Source organism: Entelurus aequoreus, linkage group LG03, assembly GCF_033978785.1.
Source record: "Entelurus aequoreus isolate RoL-2023_Sb linkage group LG03, RoL_Eaeq_v1.1, whole genome shotgun sequence".
NCBI lineage: Eukaryota > Metazoa > Chordata > Actinopteri > Syngnathiformes > Syngnathidae > Entelurus > Entelurus aequoreus.
This window is the reverse complement of record NC_084733.1, coordinates 48,242,324-48,263,105: the sequence shown is the minus strand read 5'-3', so window position 1 is coordinate 48,263,105 and position 20,782 is coordinate 48,242,324. Positions and strand designations below refer to the sequence as shown.

Sequence of the window (20,782 nt, the reverse complement as noted above, 5' to 3'; positions counted from 1 at the left end):
TGTGTAATTGAATGGGTCAAATTATTATACACTACGGTATTTAAAAAAAAAAAAAAATCAGACACAATGTGAAACTATACTTCAAATTTGACAATTATCGTACGTCTCTTGGCAACACAACTCGATCAATCGACTTTTTAAGGTTAACGCACTAAATTACAACACTTTTGGAGCCACGAAGGCAGCATAGTTCAACAGCGACCCAGAATCACATGACAACAAAAGCCACTATCTGATTGGCGTTTGCAAAGCCACGTGACAATAAATCCTGTGCCTCATTGGCTGTGGTTCTCCACCGAAAGGCGTTTTCCCGCATCTTAGAAGTGCAGGACCAGAAGAGGCTCATTTTGACCTATTTTCTTTCCCAAAATGCCGAAGCGGTCGTGTCCTTTCACGGAGACCTTCTCGTCTCAGTATAAAATACACGTCGGGCAACGTGAGCTTAATAACTCCAGCGTTTTGGGGAATAAATACAGGAAAGAAATCTATGGTAAGTACGTGTTGTGTGGCAGATAACTCCACGTTAGCTAATTAGCTTCGTTGTTTACCGAAACGTTATTCGGAGTGTAGACGTCGCCTGCACACAACAATGGCAGCATTCGTTCACGCTAACAACATAATTGTTGACCACATGCAGACGCGACACAAGTCAAACACAGTAAGGCATCTTTTCGCCGACATATCTCATGGGCGGTTGTAGCTGTTAGCAAACACCTTGTGGTGTAAAAAAGGTACTGCGAGTAAGCCGCCAAGGTTCAGTATGTTTTTTTTCCTCACGTCGGGTGTTGTCCAATAAGCTTGACGTTAATGCGCATGTGCGCGCACGCTCAGTAGTGTTGGGCTGTGACTGTTGCCATCAGAGAGAAAGTGTAGGACATGTTAGGAAATACAATAGAGAAAGGGAAATACTGGGAAATAAGTTAGCGAAAGAGAAGATTAGGTTAGCAGTACAAAATATTTTAGGATTGCACTTAGAACATATAGGTTACAAACAGTGACGTGCAGTGAGGTTCATGGCTGGTGAGGCACTGACTTCATCACAGTCAGATTTACAAACATATGAACCCTAAAGAGTATCTTATTCACCATTTGATTGGCAGCAGTTAACGGGTTATGTCTAAAAGCTCATACCAGCATTCTTCCCCGCTTGGCACTCAGCATCAAGGGTTGGAATTGGGGGTTAAATCACCAAAAATGATTCCCGGGCGCGGCGCCGCTGCTGCCCACTGCTCCCCTCACCTCCCAGGGGGTGAGCAAGGGGATGGGTCAAATGCAGAGGGCAAATTTCACCACACCTAGTGTGTGTGACAATCATTGGTACTTTAACTTAACTTTAGATTTACACATACAAACTGTAGCACACAAAAAAGCACATTTAATAAAAAAAATGTTATTATGGTCTTACCTTTACTTGTAAATGAAGTCCATGCGCTGCTCCTTTTTGAACAAAAGCATCTAAACTTGTTTATAGAAGTCTTCCTTATCTTTCTTCAGTTTTAAAAGTCTCTCTGTCTCGATGGAGATCTTCTTTTAATTATTACCTCCTGCTTCGATTGAAAGTCCAGTTTAGAAAACTGTTTTATTTTAGGTATGTAATCCTCCATGTTAAAAGTTCAGGCGAGAGGAAAAAATAAACGATCTCTGCTAACTAGTGATGGGTCCGGCAACACCGATGCATCGGCGCATGCGTCGAGCTCATAGAGCGATACCCTGTGTCGGTGCGCGTATCGCTTTTAGAAAGTCACGTGACCGAACACGAGCTGTTTTGGTCACGTGACCGCTCATGAGCTTTTCTGGTCACGTGACCGCTCATGAACTGTATCGCACTGACGCCTGCGCGCCAAACTGTGTTTATTAGGAAGCGGCGCAATGCGTGTTGTTGACGAACACCATTAGGGCCGCTTGTTGTCACTGTCACTCAAAGTTGCATTTCAAAATTACACAGAATAAATGTGTTTATTTTGTTTAGAATTCAGATGGGTTTGATTTGGTGCGCGGCATATATTGGCTGTGCGGCGCACGGTGTGCGCGGAGGACGCTTGAGCACTACGCAATTGCGCAGGCGCGCACCTTAGAGGGAATGTTGCTCACAGAACACAGAGGAGGCGTCAGTGCGATACAGTTCGCGTATCGGTCACGTGACCAAAGCAGCTCATGATCGGTCACGTGACTTTCTAAAAGCGGTACGCGCACCGACACAGGGTTTCGCTCTATGAGCTCGACGCATGCGCCGATGCATCTGTGTGGACCCATCAGTACTGTTACTAGAGAAAGTACAGGAATGACGGCGTGGCGAAGTTGGTAGCGTGGCTGTGCCAGCAATTGGTTACTGGGGTTCAATCCCCACCTTCTACCATCCTAGTCATGATACATGTTCACATTATTTGACTGTATCTAAAAAATATATTTTTATTTAAATGAAGATATGAAATATTCCTAAATGAAATACAATGACTTGGTTTATATTATTGTATATACTAGGTCATAATATCAGTGTCAGTTGAGTCGGTCCATAGGTTGCCTGTAGGGATTTTTAATGTCCAGCAGATGTCAGTATTTAGTGACACAGTATCGACACAGTATCAATACAGTTTTGCAATGTGTCGAAACGCTTCATGAGGCCTCATCAACCCATCACTACTGCTAACTGTTGCTGCTTGTTGTCACTTCTTCTGCAGCCGAGTAGTCGCAAGAATGATATCTGGGATCACTACCGCCCTCTACCACCAGGAGGCGGGATTACTGCAAGCCTCACCCAGTGCGTCTTCGCAGCCGTTTTATGATTGCTCAGCACAAGAAATATGTTACACACATACAGTTGTTGACAAAATACACTGTACATTATATACCTCAGCTAACTAATATATGAAAATTTATAATATAATTCATATAGCAATACGGTCTCACAGGCCAGCAGTTAGCCGAGTCATTGCGCAATCCATGGCGAGGCTCAACTGGCTGGTGACTCACCGCAAGTCTCTTCTCAGTATTTGAACGGCAAATGTGAAAATTCAGCGATTTTGAATAAAAATAATCTAAAACTGGTGAAGTTAAATGGAAAATAACTTTATAGTATAATCACTGGATACATATAACAATTTTTTTTTTTTTTTTTTTACTTTTTTTTCTTCTTTCCATGATGGCACGTGAGGCCCCGCCTCACCTGCCTCCCTTGACTGCACGTCACTGGTTACAAAGCGTTATATACATATTTAAAAAAGACTGGGTTAAATAAAAGAATATAGAGTAGGGTTCCACCTCGGTCCACACTCCATTTCAGTAGGTGGCGGAAATGCACACCAGAAGGTTGCTTGCCAACTGCCATTAAACAAAAAAAAGAAGAAGCTCAGTAGTGTTGGGTAGTGCATTTTGACAGAACACCTGTTTATTCTCTTCACAGAAAAGACGAAAAATTTACTTTTTAATGGTGCCAAAGCTGTGGTGGACAAAATATGGACTGGTGAGGATAAGGTGACCGACCCTCGGCCAACAGGACAAGAGTTAACAGTTAAAAGCAGCCACACTCTGTTAAGAGGGCAGACATTGATTGGAAGTGATGGGAGGTTGACCAAAGCCACCAAACGAGAAGGTGAGTGCCTGCAGGCTTTGCTACACATAAAACTGTTTGTTTTTACTCTTGACACAAAGTTGGTCAGCACTATCTATAAAATAAACGTATATTTTTGTTTTTGCAAATTGTGTATAATAAGCTTCCACTTTTACCAGGATCATCGGCTGGTATTGGCTGCTGCGTGTGTCAGAAGAGTGGATCACAGCAGACCTCTTGTTTCCAGTGTGAGCGCCTTGCCTGCTCGTCTTGCAGCCGGCAGTGCTCCAGCTGCTTCAACCAGTGCTGTTCTGTCTGCACCATCATTGAGTGGGTACCATTTTGGTTCTTAATTAAATCCCTCTGACAAATGGTCCCAATAAACCAGAATCACAATTCTATTTGTGAACATGATCCATCAAATGTACATGCACAATATAGACATAATACAATACAGAACATTTTGATAATCTATGCTTTTCACAGGTGTGTCAGTAATGATCAGCAAACTAAAAAGTCGTAACGTACATTGAAACTAGTAAAATCTAACAAAGGAGGTACTTGTCATAAGAACTGCTGTTCTTTTATTCTTCACTTTTAATAAAGAATAGTTGCTCTCAACAACCATATTTAGCTAACACTTGGACTATTAACAATGTGAAACTGTTGCTTAACTACATTTTATGGTATTGAACGTTTGACCCCTGAATCAGGTTTGTTTGTATAATTTTTTTAAAGGGCAAATACATTCAAAATCCTAACCAATCAAAAGTCAATCTCCCATAGCTGATTGTTGGACTTGCATCTTTCACTATCTAATTGGTGTTACCGGTCAAATTTTGACACTTTCATTTATATCATTATGTATATACACCACACATTTCTTAGTACCTTGAAGAAAATACTTTTGGACTTTGCTGTAGCTATTTGACAAACTATAAAGGAAAGTAAGTTTCAAATGTTGTTTTTATAATTTTCCATAGTTTATACACAACATTTGATGTTAGTGTACCCTGTTGTTCATAGGGATGCGCAATATTACGATATTAATATCAATTTGGCCGACAAGAGAGCTATACTATTGTCATGCCTCGATACTGCATGTTAATTCTGGCTGTGTCCCGCAAATTTGACAGTGACAGGCGATCAAAGAGATCAACGTAATGTAGCATACTAACCCGCAAGCTATTGGCTAATGTCCCTCAGCAGTGCAGCTTCTAAATGACTAATCTTCACCTCCATAGCTGCTAATAAATCAAGTTTCTTACACGTACCATGATCACTGGAGGATGAACGGCTTATACATGCTACATTACACACTGTAAGGCTATTAAAAAAAATCATAGCTAACCGCTAAGTTAGAGGGTGGGCGGATCGATATAGACCGTAACGATACTAAGGACAGTATCAGTATAGGCCTGATACTATAATGATTAGATTGATATTTGTTATCACAAAAAAAACAATTTGTTAACAAATGTAGGATATAAACCCCAATAGAAGTTTATGCTTTTTATTTATTTTACTCTATTGACTTTATTAAAAATAATGTAAGTAATAAAAGAGAATAAGGAAATAACTTAAATATTGATATTGTTACATTACCATCCTTAGTTTTTGTCATTACAATTGTGATAATAATAATGCGTATGATAATAATAATAATTTAATGATCCTGAAAAGTTAAGATAGAAACATTGATATGAACATCACTGACCCTAACTACCTGGTATTGGATCAATACCCAAAATTTGTAGAATCACCAATAACTAATGTAACGTATTCAAACGAAGAATAAGTGATTATTACATTTTAACAGAAGTGTGGATAGAACCATATTACAACAGAAAGTAGACATATGTTAATAGTAAATTAACAAGTAGATTGATTAGAATTAGACAAAATGATGCAATATGATACCGCATACATCAGCGACCAAATTAGGAGTCTTTGTAACCAGTTTGGAAATGGTTCTAGTATCATTTACATATCAACCATATCGTTATCACAGTTCTTCACCAAATGTGTGTGTACAAAGTTTGTAAAAACTTACAATATTAATCAGTTATCCTCAACTTTTTTCTTTTTTTTTTTTTGCTGTTGTATTGTTTTAATTTTCCCATTACATATCTTGAAAAAGGTATTTAAATGAGTCGGTTTTCGGGGACCCAATTGTAGTTGTACAAGTCACAAAATTAAAAGCAATTACATATTTTGATCGACAGCAAAGTATTTGCTACAAAGTATTAATATTTGTTATATTTACAGCACCAGTCCAATGTTTGGACGACCGACTGCTTTAAAGGAGAACTTTGTAGCCCCTTTTTAAGGATTTTAAAGTGATTTAGTGACATCTAGCTGTTCATGTTTACAATTACAATGCATATTCAGGCACACGCACACTTAAATGGTGTGTAAAGATTAAATACATTTGAGATGACCAAACAAGTGCTAAAAGAGCAGTGTGGATCATGTCATACATGAATGACCTGTTGGCGTCACTGATCAACTGATCACAGGTGTAGATGCAACACATATGTCATCACTGTTAATGGGAGCTTATATCTCATATATTTACCAATAATGAAACGTTTGTATATTGCCAAGACTCGCTAACTGATAGATAGATAGATAGATAGATAGATAGATAGATAGATAGATAGATAGATAGATAGATAGTACTTTATTGATTCCTTAAGGAGAGTTCCCTCAGGGGAAAAAAAAGACTGGCCATTTTATTATTTTAGCATACCACCTAACAACTATTTTGATACTCAATGAGTCATCCAGTATCTTAACGATTAGTGGACTAATCAGACTATAAAATGTACTCATATTCAGTGGCTCTAATTTAGCCATTGACTTTTAAATTCATCCATCCATCTTCTCCCGCTTATCTGAGGTCGGGTTGCGGGGGCAGCAGCCTAAGCAGAGAAGCCCAGACTTACCTCTCCCCAGCCACTTCGTCCAGCTCCTCCCGGGAGAGATAGTCTTCCCATTGTGTCCTGGGTCTTCCCCGTGGCCTCCTCCCGGTTGGACGTGCCCGAAACACCTCCCTAGGGAGGCGTTTGGGTGGCATCCTGACCAGATGCCTGAACCACCTCATCTGGCTCCTCTCCATGTGGAGGAGCAGCGGCTTTACTTTGAGCTCCTCCCGGATGACAGAGCTTCTCACCCAATCTCTAAGGGAGAGCACCGCCACCCGGCGGAGGAAACTCATTTTAAATTCAGCTTGAGATATTTTTAGGCTTGTGCTTACAAACACATTTTAAGTTGACTAATTAATTCATCAATATTTATTTGTACTGTAACAATGCTGCTCATTCAGCTGTTACAAAAATAAAAATAACTATTAAAGTATTTAAAAGCAAGGACATGCAAAATGGTTAAAAAAAAAGAAGTAAAAGTGATTTAATGTTTAAAAAAAGTACAGTTAAAATAGCAGCAATAACAATACAACACCAAAACTGTCTTAACTTGCTCAAAATGAAACAAGCATTTTGTGACATGTTTAAGAAGCTGCACCCTGGTATAATAATAATGATTGATTAACTCCTGGCATTAATATCAATCTAATAGACTAAGGGTGTTGCAATTGATCGATTTATAATCCTAAAATTGATCTGTCCTCAGCTAGTTGGCCTTCTAGAAGATTTAAATCGATTTAAAAGGTAATTAATCAATTTTATCCAATTAGAAAAGTAAATATTGGCTTTAAGAACAGCAGACTTTATTAAAAGTCTGTCCCGTTTAGTATTTTTTACGTAAGTAGTAAGCCCTTAAAGTTGCATCTTAAGTGCACTGGAAGGCAGTGCAGGTGAGTCAGTATAGGCGTAATATGATCAAACTTTCTTGTCCTTGTCAAAAGTCTAGCAGCTGCTTGTGTCCTTGGTGTGAATATTTAGTGGGACATACCACTGCCTTGATCTTCTTTGCCCTGCAGCCCAGTTTCCCAAAGAAAGTGCTCATGCTCTACTTCAGAATGTCACAGTAGATGTTGGAATTCATGTTTGCCTAAAAAAGAACCGCAGCTCCCTCGGGTCGGTAGCACTCATGCTGCCCCCAGTCCATGACGCCATAACCACCATACTTGACTGTCAACAAGACACAATTAACTTGTTACCCTCTTGTGTTGCCAGCTACTTTTTATGATTATTAGTTGTCATTTTCTGTGGATAGTAAATCCGTACACTGCCTATTCCAATGTATATCCAAGATCCCTATACCGTGTATATAGTATGTTGTGTTGAGATGTCCTTTTATAAGATTGTAGCTGAAATGTGAGGGGTGTGCTCACTTCTGTGAGATGCTGTAAATACAAAATGCAGTAGAAATAATAAAGATGTTCATGTTCTTTCTCGTTCCACAGTTACAGCGGACGTTATGATGAAGTTCTCTGCTGCAGTTGCTCGACGTAATAAAAGTTAGTCACACGGATCCGATGAGTTTATGCTTGAATATGTACCTAGTATCCTCCATGTTATGAATTACTCTTGACTGCCTTTTATAAATATCATGATTGTCTTATGTTTCTCCCGATGACCCAAATGTTTGCATGTATAGCTATAGAATGAAATAAACTTGAACATTTTTATACAATTTGACAGCATTTGTCATTCATTCACATGGTTTTAAGTAAGCTTTGATTATTCCATGTCTAGTAGGTACAGTTTATTGACCAGCAGGTGGCAGCACATGACCATGACTCGCCTAAACTAGGCTCTGGCAAATCAGGTGTTATTGACAAGATGCGCGGACCCTCCTTACTACGCATGCGTATAATATAGCCGAGAAAGAGTTAATCAACTGATTGTTGGGAAACCTGTAGTAAATGTTCTAACCAGGAAGAAGCCCTTATCATTATGTGAGTAGAATCATTGGGTGTATTTTGTCATTTAAATGTTTTACACAACATGCAACCTATTACACTGAATACTTATAAAGTTGCTAGGATTTCCATCTGAAGACTCCAAAAATCAACTTATATAGCGTTATTTACTTAGACGTGTGTTTGTTTCCGTGGTTTGCGAATGCGGGGTAGCGAGGGAATGCGCACCAACCTATTAGACAATTAAATGTACGGTTTATGAAGTTATGGTTTTCATTGGAAGACGCCAAAGATCAACTTGTATAGCGTTATCTACTTAGACGATGGTTGGCTAAAGTACATATTCAGGTGAAATCCACACTTTAGAACGTTTCAAAACAGGTTTCCGTGTTTCACGCACGCGCAGTAGCGAGGCGAGGGAACGCACAACTACTCAAACGATTAGGTTACGAGCTTAATCTGAAAATGCAAAAAATATCAATTTATACATCGTTAGTTAGCTAAAGTACACATCCAGGTGAAATCCACACTTGGAAAACATTTAAACAGTTCTCCGTGGTGTACGCATGCGCAGTACCGCGGGCCGGGTTTTGGCTTTTTGTGGCCTTAAGCAAGATTTGTTTGGGGCCTCATTTCGGTCATTTTTATTGCTATTGTTTAAGTTCACAAACTAATTGAACCCTCTGAGGCTCTTAATGTCATTGATAATTTAAAAAAAATATAAACCATGCACATGTAAATTGTATTGAACATATACAGTCAGAGCTTTTTTGATCATGTGGCCCTAAAGAGTTTATTGCCAGGTGCTGGCCTGTGGCCTTTTGAAATGTACTCATCCATCCATCCATTTTCTACCGCTTGTCCCTTTCGGGGTCGCGGGGGTGCTGGAGCCTATCCAGACTGCATTCGGGCGGTAGGCGGGGTACACCCTGGACAAGGCCTCATCACAGGGCCAACACAGATAGACAGACAACATTCTCACTCGCATTCACACACTAGGGCCAATTTAGTGTTGCCAATCAACCTATCCCCAGGTGCATGTCTTTGGAGGTGGGATGAAGCCGAAGGGAACCACGCAGTCACGGGGAGAACATACCGTATTTTTCAGAGTATAAGTCGCTCCAGAGTATAAGTCCCACTGGCCGAAAATATATAATAAAGAAGGAAAAAAACATATATAAGTCGCACTGGAGTATAAGTCGCATTATTTGAGGAAATTAATTTGATAAAACCCAACACCAAGAATAGACATTTAAAAGGCAATTTAAAATAAATAAAGAATAATGAACAACAGGCGGAATAAGTGTACGTTATATGACGCATAAATAACCAACTGAGAACGTGCCTGGTATGTTAACGTAACATATTATGTTAAGAGTCATTCAAATAACTATAACATATAGAACATGCTATACGTTTACCAAACAATCTGTCACTCCTGATTGCTAAATCCGATGAAATCTTATATGTCTAGTCTCTTACGTGAACGAGCTAAATAATATTATTTTATATTTTACGGTAATGTGTTAATAATTTCACACGTAAGTCGCTCCTGAGTATAAGTCTCACCCTGGGCCAAACTATGGAAAAAAACTGCGATTTATAGTCCGAAAGATACGGTATATTCTCAGAGCTTTTCTGATCATTTGGCCCTAAAGAGTGTTTATGCCAGGTGCTAGCCTGTGGCCTTTTGAAATGTACTCATTATTTAAAGAAAAAAAGATTTTAATAAAGGTTTGTCTTTGCTCAGTAGTGATAATGGAATACTAATCCAGCTTACTCTGACCTTGGGTGTCTGCTATCAAATGTATTGAATACAACAAGCAGAGGCAGAGGTTTGACAAACATGGCTGCTTGTGCAGAGACTATTATCCCTCCTGGATATGACTTTGTGATGCAGTCATCACATTGTCCTCGACTGTGACCCGAGCGACACTGGCCATGGCTGCTCTTAGGGTCACACATATACGCTGAGTAATTGTTCTTGGTTAGCAGGAGTCCTCGGCCCTGCTTTATGGGAACTGGTCACATGACTTGGGGTAAATGGATGTCAGCTCGGATGAGTGCACTTCCTGGAGCTTATTGCAAATGTGCATGTGATCGTTTGAGTCACATCTCCCACTCAGTGGGCATGTTGTGGGCTCAGGTCTTTTTGGGGTGCTTTGCGGTCGGTCCGCTTGAGTTCCAGCTGGGCGGAGAGAAGGATGCTGGCGAGGTGACAAGTCGTCTGCACTTGAGTGAAACCAGAACTGCATTGTCTTCTTTTAGAAGAAGCCGAAATTGATGAAATACAATGTGTTTTGTGTGGTAATGATCGATTTCTGTAGACTTTAAATGTTTTCATGAGGTTATTCGGGATCCTTGGTGGACAATAGTCAACAACAATACTGTTGAGTTGTATGGACCTAGTTGAAGATGTATTAATGAGGATAAAATACAAAAACCTTTAAAAATAGCGTTATCAGTACTATGAGCAGATAAACCCTGGTTACAGTTAAATTAGCGAAAGGATCATCCATCCATCCATCCATCCATTTTGTACTGCTTATCCCTTTCAGGGTCGCGGGGGGGTGCTGCAATCGGGCGGAAGGCGGGGTACACCCTGGACAAGTCGCCACCTCATCACAGGGCCAACACAGAGACAGACAACATTCACACTCACATTCACACACTATGGCCAATTTAGTGTTGTCAATCAACCTATCCCCAGGTGCATGTCTTTGGAGGTGGGAGGAAGCCGGAGTACCTGGAGGGAACCCACACAGTCACATCAGTTCAAATTCCTTAGTGGTAGAATGGTGCATGCTGCTGCATGTTACCCCAACATTATTTAATTATACCTTTACATGGCCAATAAATATTATCTCTATCTTGAACTTTGATGACAATTTCATCCAATAAGCTTTGACTGTTTTGAATAACTTTAACGGTACGTACTGTATGCATATTTTTTATAAGGATGCGTGATTAGGGTCATCTACAACTGTGTATTTCCAGTGAAAGTGCAGGTTTCTTTAGAACGGCGCGGATTCCGGGGACTGCGTTCTGGTGGCCTGCCAGGCTTTTATTAATTTATTATTATTATTTTATATATATATATATATATATATATATATATATATATATATATATATATATATACATATATTTTTTTTTTTTTTTTTTTTTTTTTTAAAAAAAAATTTTTTAAATAATTTTTATTATTTACTTACTTTATTTTATTTTATTTATTAATTTGTATTTGTTATTTTTAATTTAATTTAATTTGTATTTTATTTTATTATTATTATTATCATTTTTTAAATTATTATTATTATTTTTGTTTAATCTTATTATTTATTTGTGTGTGGCGTCGTGCGGGTCTCGCTTCCTGTTGGGTGGGGTCCGTGCCCGTGTGGCCCGACCTTGCGCTGTGGGGTCTCTGTTGGCGACTTGATGTGGTGGCGGCGCGGCGCCCGTGTCTGGTCTGGATACTGTGTCTCGGTTGTTTGGGCGGTGGTGTGTTTGTGCGGGTTTGGGTTGGGGTGGTGGGGTCTTTTGGTGGGGGGGGGGGGGGTGTTGGTGTCTCTTGTTTGCGTGTTGGCGTTTGGGCTTGCTGGCGGGCTGGCGCTGGCTGGTCTCTGTGATCCTGTTGGCGTGTGGTTGCCGGTCGCGGTTTTTTTTTTTGATCGATTTGATTGGGTGGTGCTGGCTGTCTGGGGGTGTTGTGGCTGCTGTTTCTGCTGCCGTTTGTTTGTGGTGTGGGCGCCCGTGGCTGCTGGGTCTGGTGCAGGGGGGTGGCTGATGTTGTGACTGGTGGCAGCGCGCGCGCGTGGTGGTTGTCGGGGCTGACAAACTGTGTATATGTATGTGTATGTGTGTGTGTGTATGTATGTATGTATGTATGTATGTATGTATATATATGTGTATGTGTGTGTATGTGTACAAGTGTATGTTTATGTGTATGTATGTATATATGTATGTATATTTCTGGGGGTACGTTCTGGGCCTGCCTGTCGGGTGGGGGTCGGCGCCTCAGGCTACTGCATCCGGACTGCGTGTCTGGAGCTCCTGGGTCCCGCCGTCCATCCCTTCCGGGTGCCCGTCTTGGTTGGGGCCTGCTGAGTCTGGTCCCTGCGTCTACTGTGGTAGCTTGGTGCTGCAGGGTATTCCGAGGTGCTGCAAGTCGGCCAGTTGTTGGGGTAGCGACCTTGTGTGTCAGCATGTCTGTGATCTTCTTTTAATTCTTTTTTTATTTTATTTTTATTTTTTATAAATAGATTTAATTATTTATTTATTCTTATTTTTAAATATATTTTATTAATATTATTATTATTATTATGTATTTATTTATTTTATTTATTTATTCCCCTACCTCAGGGGGGGGGACTCGGCGGGGCGGTTGCTGGTTGTTCCATCTCCATCGTTGGGGTCCCTGCGGGTGGGGTGGGTGGTTCCCGTGGCCCCGTGCTGGGTGGTCCGGTGGCGGCCGGCTTGGGTGGGGTGGCCGTGGGCTGGCCTTGCCGCGCTCTCCGGGGGTGGGGGGAGGCTCGTGGGGGCCCGGTTGCCGGTGGGGCGGGGGCGGTCTTCCCGTCCGGTTGCGGGGGGTCTCCGGGCCCCTCGGGCGGGGCGTCCCGCCTTTCTGTCCGTGTGGGGTGTGGTCTCTCGCTGGCTTGGGGTCTGGCTGCCCCCTGCTTTTCTCGTGCCTTGTCCTCTGCCGGGTGCGTCTGTCTGCGGCCTGCTGCTGGCCCTTGTGGGCGGCGCGGTGGGCCAGGCTCTGGGGTTCCTGTCGCTGTCCGGCTTGGCTGCGTGGGGGTGGTGGCCCCTGGTTCCCTGGGCACCGCACCTACTGTTTGTGGGATGGGCTCTCTGGGAGGCTGGGGCCGTACTCTGGCTCCCGCACACACTGGGAGTCAAATGTATTTTACATGCAAATTCACATATACTCACACACATACATACACACATACATAGGTACCTACGCTCCCACATACATATACAAATAAATACAGTACATATTTACACACTCAAAGTTCGTACATCCACACGCACATTCATTATACAAACATACTGTATACACATACTGTACATATACATTCACTGTAAAAACATACATATACACATACTGTACATATACACTCACTGTACAAACACACACATACACATACTACACATATACATTCACTGTACAAACACACACATACATATACTGTACATATACATTCACTGTACAAACACACATACTGTATACACATACTGTACATATACATTCGCTGTACAAACACACACATACACATTCTATACATATACATTCACTGTACAAACACACATATACACATACTGTACATATACATTCACTGTACAAGCACACATATACACATACTGTACATATACAAGTACATATGCACACATACACTAATGCACCTAATTACGTTTCATCAAACATATTAACGTTGTTGCCCTAGGGTAAACTGGGTATAACACATGGCACACTGACAAATCTTAACCTATTGTTACTATAACAATCTACAAGGTTAATGTAGGTTGCTTCTCTTTCTTCCCCTCCATTTTTCTGCATTCTTTCGTATCTCAAGTTATCATTACGTGTATGTATTGTTGCATTTTAACAATTGTATTGTTGATAATAAAGGTAAAGTATTGGTATTGTTTATTATTAATAGCACTATTTCTACACCTGCACAGCTTGACCAGTTGGGCGGACAGCAGCCGCCAGTGGTTGCGGCACATTAATGACACCGGAGATAATGGCCCGATGTTGTGTCACGTACGGCTGCTACCGCAAGTAGCTCTTCTATGTTATAATGATAAATTGAGTAATCAAACAAGAGTCAAAGTCTTTTTGATTTTGTTGGATATCCTGGCATGTTTAAATTTAAAAGATTGCAAACCAAATACTACATACATTTCACATGAAACTAATCTGGCTATTGTATGAACACATTTTGTTGTATGTTACAGAAATTATATTTATATTGTGTGTAATCAGAGTCACCTACCTCTTCTAAAGTTTTACATATCATTGTAGTGACTTTTTTTAAACAGTAGGAGCACTACTTTATCTCTGGTACCCTTATCTGGCCATGCACATCCATCTTCTTCTTCACCTTCTTCCTGACGTAGTACATCTTATTTCTTCCTGTGTACTGTACTCTGACTCATTGACAAACTCACACACTCTATTTCACTCAACCCTCTTTCGTTTGCTCGAAACTCGACAAAGAAGCACCTCGTACTGACTCCTACTGAATTCTGATTGGCCAGAGCGTGCAGATCTCAGGCACATGACTAATTTCAATCCGATTTTTGTATTTTGTAAGACAGTGCGCCATGTGTGCCTAGCCAAGCACACATATGCGATCAATTCTACATTGACTGGGATGTAACAAAGAAATGTGCTTGGATTAGTGCGTGCACACACTTTTTTAATACATTTGAATTTTTTCTTGGGCAGCACGGTGGAGAGGGGTTAATGCATGTGCCTCACAATACGAAGGTCCTGGGTTCGATCCCCGGGTTCGTGGTCTTTCTTTGCGGAGTTTGCATGTTTTCCCTGCGGGTTTCCTCCGGGTACTCCGGCTTCCTCCCTCCTCCCAAGACATGCACCTGGGGATAGGTTGATTGGCAACACTAAATTGGCCCTAGTGTGTGAATGTGAGTGTGAATGTTGTCTGTCTATCTGTGTTTGCCCTGCGATGAGAGGTGGAGACTTGTCCAGAGTGTCCCCCGCCTACCGCCTGAATGCAGCTGAGATAGGCTCCAGCAACCCCCGTGACCCCAAAAGGGGAAAGCGGTAGAAAATGGATGGATGGATGAATTTTTTCTTGCTTAAGCTGTTTTCTGGATTTAAATGTACACTAACTTTGAGTAGGAAATCCACGCAACTTTTAATACATGAGGCCCCAAATGTTTTGGGAGGATCTTACGGGGTTCTCTGTGACATTTGTTACGGCAACAAATTGTGGGGAGGCTTGTAACTCAAATTTTCACTTGCAACTTAAAGCATAACAATTAGCTGCGAGACAGCTCTTATCTCAAAACACTCTTAAATTGGGGCTCTCTTAATTTGAAGTACCACTGTATACCAAAGCTGATGCTTCCCTATTAGGTCCATCACGATGTGACAATGCAGCTGTCAAGTTTTCAGCGTGCTTATCCCCACTATGTGTGTGGCTGAGAGTCTGCACAAAGAAGCGGGTGTTGGGGGGGCACACATAAACGCCCACAACCCACCAGACCGGACCGACCGCAGGCGGCCAGCGGGAGCACGTGGCTTTGTCTTTCACTCATTCTTTTTGGGGAGGGGGGACCAGCTGTGGTCTGAGGCCAGCGTCAAGTCGAATGATGCTGCTGCTATAAATATGAGTCAACGAGTGCGTGTAAGTGACAGCTGTACAGTGGACCAAGGGCACACTGTCTTGGCGAGCCGCTCCAAATAAGGAAAAGTAAGAGCACTTGTTCGTACGGATTCATGGACTTGAACATAACACACACACTGTGCTTGTTAGACATGGGCTGCACATAGCATGACACTCTGGACTTGTTTAAATGTTACTGTGCGTCAAAAAAAAAAGATGCTGAGAGTCAAGCATCTTCGAAAATGTGCGTCAATGCTGAGAGCGAGTATTAGTATTAACACTACTGTTTGACAGAAATATATAAATAGAGATCAGCATCCACATTAATGATATTGCATGTCAAAAATAGTGTGTCAATGCTGAGAGACGAGTATTAGTGCATCACATACCATCATTCATACTAATAATATTCTCATAAATATTATCAATACTTAAGTCAAATGTTCAACTAGTGTGAATGGTATTGTGCATCAAAAATAAGGTCAATGCTCGGAGATAAACATTCACATCAATGTAAATGCTAAAGGCCATATTGTCAGTGCTGAGAGACAACCATTTATACCATTGGTATCAAACTCTGGCCCGAGGGCCAAAATTGGCCCGCCATGTAATTTCATTTGGCCCTTGAGGCAATATCAAAATAATACTAGAGCTGGCCTGCCGATTATATACAGCGGCAGTGCAGCTGTAACACCGCATTCACCGCTAACTCTCATACTTGCCAACCCTCCCTGGAGACTCCCAAATTTCAGTGCCCCTCCCGAAAATCTGCCCCGAGCTGTCGTCACGTCCGCTTTTCATTCAGTCCAACGACGTGTTGGCCCAGTCACATAATATGTGCGGCTTCTGCACGGGGGTGTATTTTGTAGAGTCCCGGAAGAGTTAGTGCTGCAAAGGGTTCTGGATATTTGTTCTGTTGTGTTTATGTTGTGTTACGGAGCGGATGTTCTCCCGAAATGTGTTTGTCATTCTTGTTTGGTGTGGGTTCACAGTGTGGCGTATATTTGTAACAGTGTTAAAGTTGTTTATACGGCTACCCTCAGTGTAACCTGTATGGCTGTTGATCAAGTCTGCGTTGCATTCACGTGTGTGTGCGTACAGAAGCCGCACATATCTTGTGACTGGGCTGGTACGTTGTTAGAATGGATGAAAAGCGGACATGACAACAGCCCGTAGAGGACGTTAAAGGCAGTGCTTTTAAGGCACGCCCCCAAGACTGTGGTCCGGGTGGAATACGAGATATAATGACTAATGAACACCTTCGTTCTATAATGAAAGTTGTCTCAGCTCAAAGCCTGAGCCCCGACATTAATGAACTAGCATCCAAGAAAAGATGGCAGGTATCTGGCTTGGGCACATCAGATTAGATCAGTGTGTTGCAAACTGAGCAGTTTAAAGTCCTGAATGGTTGGTTTATTCATTGTTATTTTATTTTCAAAATTATTAGCCTGTGGAAAAAGTTAATGATGATATTTACCTCAGAAGGCTGCAAATAGAAAAGAGGTATGACATTTTTATTTAAATTGTATTTGATATGCCATTGATATTTTTTAATTATTATTATTATTATTATTTGAAACTCGATTTTGCATGTCACTATAAAGTTATATAAGCCTTGCTTGTTCAATATTCAATGCAAAACTTGGCCCGCGGCTTTGTTCAGTTTTTAATTTTGGCCCACTCTGTATTTGAGTTTGACACCCCTGATTTATACAAACCCTATGATTGTAAATATACGTTATCGTCAAAGCTCAAGGATTTAATTATCATTGTTACTACTATTGTGTGTAAAAATATATTTTTTAAATGTCAAAACCTGTGTACAGTATATACAGTGCATCCGGAAAGTGTTCACAGCGCTTCACTTTTTCCACATTTTGTTGTGTTACAGCCTTATTCCAAAATGGAATACATTCGTTTTTGTTCTCAAGATTTTACAGACAGCACCCCATAATAACAATGTGAAAATGTGTTTTTAATATCTATTGCAAATTTATTAAAGTTAAAACAAATCACATGTTCATAAGCAGTCACAGCCTTTGCTCAATACTTTGTTTTTGCACCGTTGGCAGCAATTATAGCCTCAAGTCTTTTTTAATTCGATGCCACAAGCTTGGCACACCTATCTTTGGGCAGTTTCACCCATTCCTCTTCGCCCATTCTCCCAATTCCTGCCGCTGAAAACCATCCCCACAGCATGATGCTGCCACCACCATGCTTCACTGTAGGGATGGTATTGGCCTGGTGATGAGCGGTGCCTGGTTTCCTCCAAACATGATGCATGGCATTCATGCCAAAGAGTAAAATTTTTGTCTCATCAGACCAGAGAATTTTGTTTGTCATGGTCTGAGAGTCTTTCAGGTGCATTTTGGCAACATTGTTACTAAGAAATGGCTACCGTCTGACCACTATACCAAACAGGCCTGACTGGTGGATTGCTACAGAGATGGTTGTCCTTCTGGAAGGTTCTCCTCTCTCCACAGAGGAATGTTGTAGCTCTGACAGAGTGACCATTGGGTTTTTTGTCACCTCCCTGACTAGACTAAGATGAATGCAGCAATGTACAGAGACATCCTAGATACAAATCAACGCTTCCCATCCAACCTGATGCAGTTTGAGAGTTGCTGCAAAGAGGAATGGGTGAAACTGCCCAAAGATAGGTGTGCCAAGCTTGTGGCATCGTATTCAAAAAGACTTGAGGCTGTAATTGCTGCCAAATTTGCATCAACAAAGTATTGAGCAAAGGCTGTGAATACTTATGTATGTATATGTGATTTTTTTTGTTTTAATAAATTACAAAAATTCAAATAAAAAATGTTTTTCACATTGACTTTATGGGGTATTGCGTGTAGAATATTGAGGAGATAAATAAATGTATTTCATTTTGGAATAAGTCTGTAACATAACAAAATGTGTAAAAAGTGAAGCGCTGTGAATACGTTTCTGGATGCACTGTAAATGAGGCCCTGCGATGAGGTGACGACTTGTCCAGGGTGTACCCCGCCTTCCGCCTGAGTGCAGTTGGGAGAGGCTCCAGCACCCCCCCACCCACCACCCCCATCCCAAGAGGGAGACAAAAAACACTTTCAAATCTTTAGAAAAGCGTGGTCATGTGGTTGTGGCATAAAACAGTTGCATAGCATGTGCTACCAATATTCTGGTTCCCACAACATAGACAACACATCTGCAAGGGACACAGTCCCTGAAGCACACATGATTGTATAGGCTGCTGGTCCACTAACATTTTCATTAATTACTATTTTTTATGTAATTATTTTTATATTGTTTTACTTTCTTTTTTATCCAAGAAAATGTTTTTTATTTATTTATCTTATTTTATTTTATTTTTTTTAAAAAGGGCCTTATCTTCAACAGACCTGGTTGTCAATGAAATTAGATTTGTTTAAAGGGTTTTTTAAACCAGGCCCAGTCCAGATAATGTCCAAGTCGGACTCAGCAACACACACCTTCATTCATGTACACAGAAAAAAATTAGGGAACACAACAGATTGCATATAATTTATAAACAAAATTACATTTTCAAAATAAGCATTTATGTACAGTCCAGATTATGTCCAAGTCACTCAAATTAGGGAACACAACAACAGATATCATATAATCTATAAACATAATTATACTTTCAAAATAAGCCTTTGAGGACTTCTCATCTTTTTTTAAATGTTTTTTGGCATCATTATCGTTTTCAACCATGTAACTTTCTAAAGTTAGAAAATACTGAATAAATGTTTTAAAGAAAGTAATACTAAGTGAATATCTGTTTTTGGCCTTAAAAATAAACATTTTACCGAGTACTATAATTAAATTGACTAAATCATGATTGTCAATGAACTCTCCTAAAATAACAGAAACCACATTAAGCTTCATAAACAAACCAATCCTTAAACACATTTTTTCAACTTCCACCCAAAACAAAGACACAATATGACAATACCAAAACAAATGCAGGGTGGATTCAGGCTCCTGACAACAAAATCGGCAATCATCTGACTCTGTCATATTCCATAATTTTAACATTTTCCCTGTGGGTAAGAAGTTATAAATAATTTTAATTTGAAAATAACGATTTTGCACATCGATAGTGGTTTTATAGATTAGTTTGAATATGGCATCCCATGGCAACGGGCAGTCAAAAAAGTCCTCCCATTTTCCATTTGTGTTGTATGAGGCAGCCTTCAAAGATTTCTTTATTAAATAAAAATTATATATTCTTCTATTTATTTTAGTTCCATTTTGCCAACTAGAATTTATTATTAGAGGTTTACAAACTAATAATTTAGTAGTTCCATAATTAATTATTTGTTTCCATCTTTTCCCAATTACTCCAGTTAGTTGATAAAATGAAAAGCTTGAGCAAGCATCACCATACATAGCTCTAAATTCATCATACTTCATAATTTTACCATTCTCATTGATAATATCATTGACAAAAATGATTCCTCTTTCAAACATATTTTTCCAAAAGAAAGGCTTTCCATCTATTACAATATTAGAGTTCATCCATATTAACTGCTGCAAAATATCGTCTCTTTTTTCTGGCACATAAAATTGAAAACACCACTATGAGTGGATTGTTTCCTTTATGAACCCCGCCATGTTTCCCAGCAGACTCTCTGGGAGGGGATCACTTGTAAAAAAGGATACAATTTCTTTTGATACAGTACATGTTTTTTGTCCAACAGGACATTTGTGTACCACTCAATGTTTAAATACATCTTTGGAACAATTGATGCTTTTAAAGACAGACACATAGCTTCAAGGTTGAGAAGTTTCAGGCCCCCATATTCATACTCTTTGTACAAAACCTTTCTTTTAATCTTTTCTGGTTTGCCGTTCCAGACAAAATCGAAGACCCTCCGCTCATAAATCTTAAAAAAGTTTTGTGATGGAGCTGGTAATGACAAAAACAAATAAATAAATTGAGGAATAATTAACGAGTTGGCAATAGACATTTTACCATACAAGGTTAGGGATTTCCCTTTCCATAATTGCATAATTTTGTTCAGCTTTCTTAGTCGATTATCATAATTTACT

The 20,782-nt window shown here is 40.3% G+C and overlaps 1 protein-coding gene across 1 annotated transcript; it reads left to right on the top strand.

Moving 5' to 3' along the window:
• The first annotated feature begins 283 nt into the window (after positions 1-283).
• Positions 284-8,146, top strand: siva1 (SIVA1, apoptosis-inducing factor). Its single transcript, XM_062041998.1, has 4 exons — positions 284-490; positions 3,401-3,589; positions 3,727-3,877; positions 7,917-8,146. Exons 1-4 carry the CDS (start codon positions 370-372, stop codon positions 7,963-7,965), a joined length of 510 nt encoding a protein of 169 aa, XP_061897982.1. The 5' UTR covers positions 284-369; the 3' UTR covers positions 7,966-8,146.
• Positions 8,147-20,782: the final 12,636 nt, after the last annotated feature.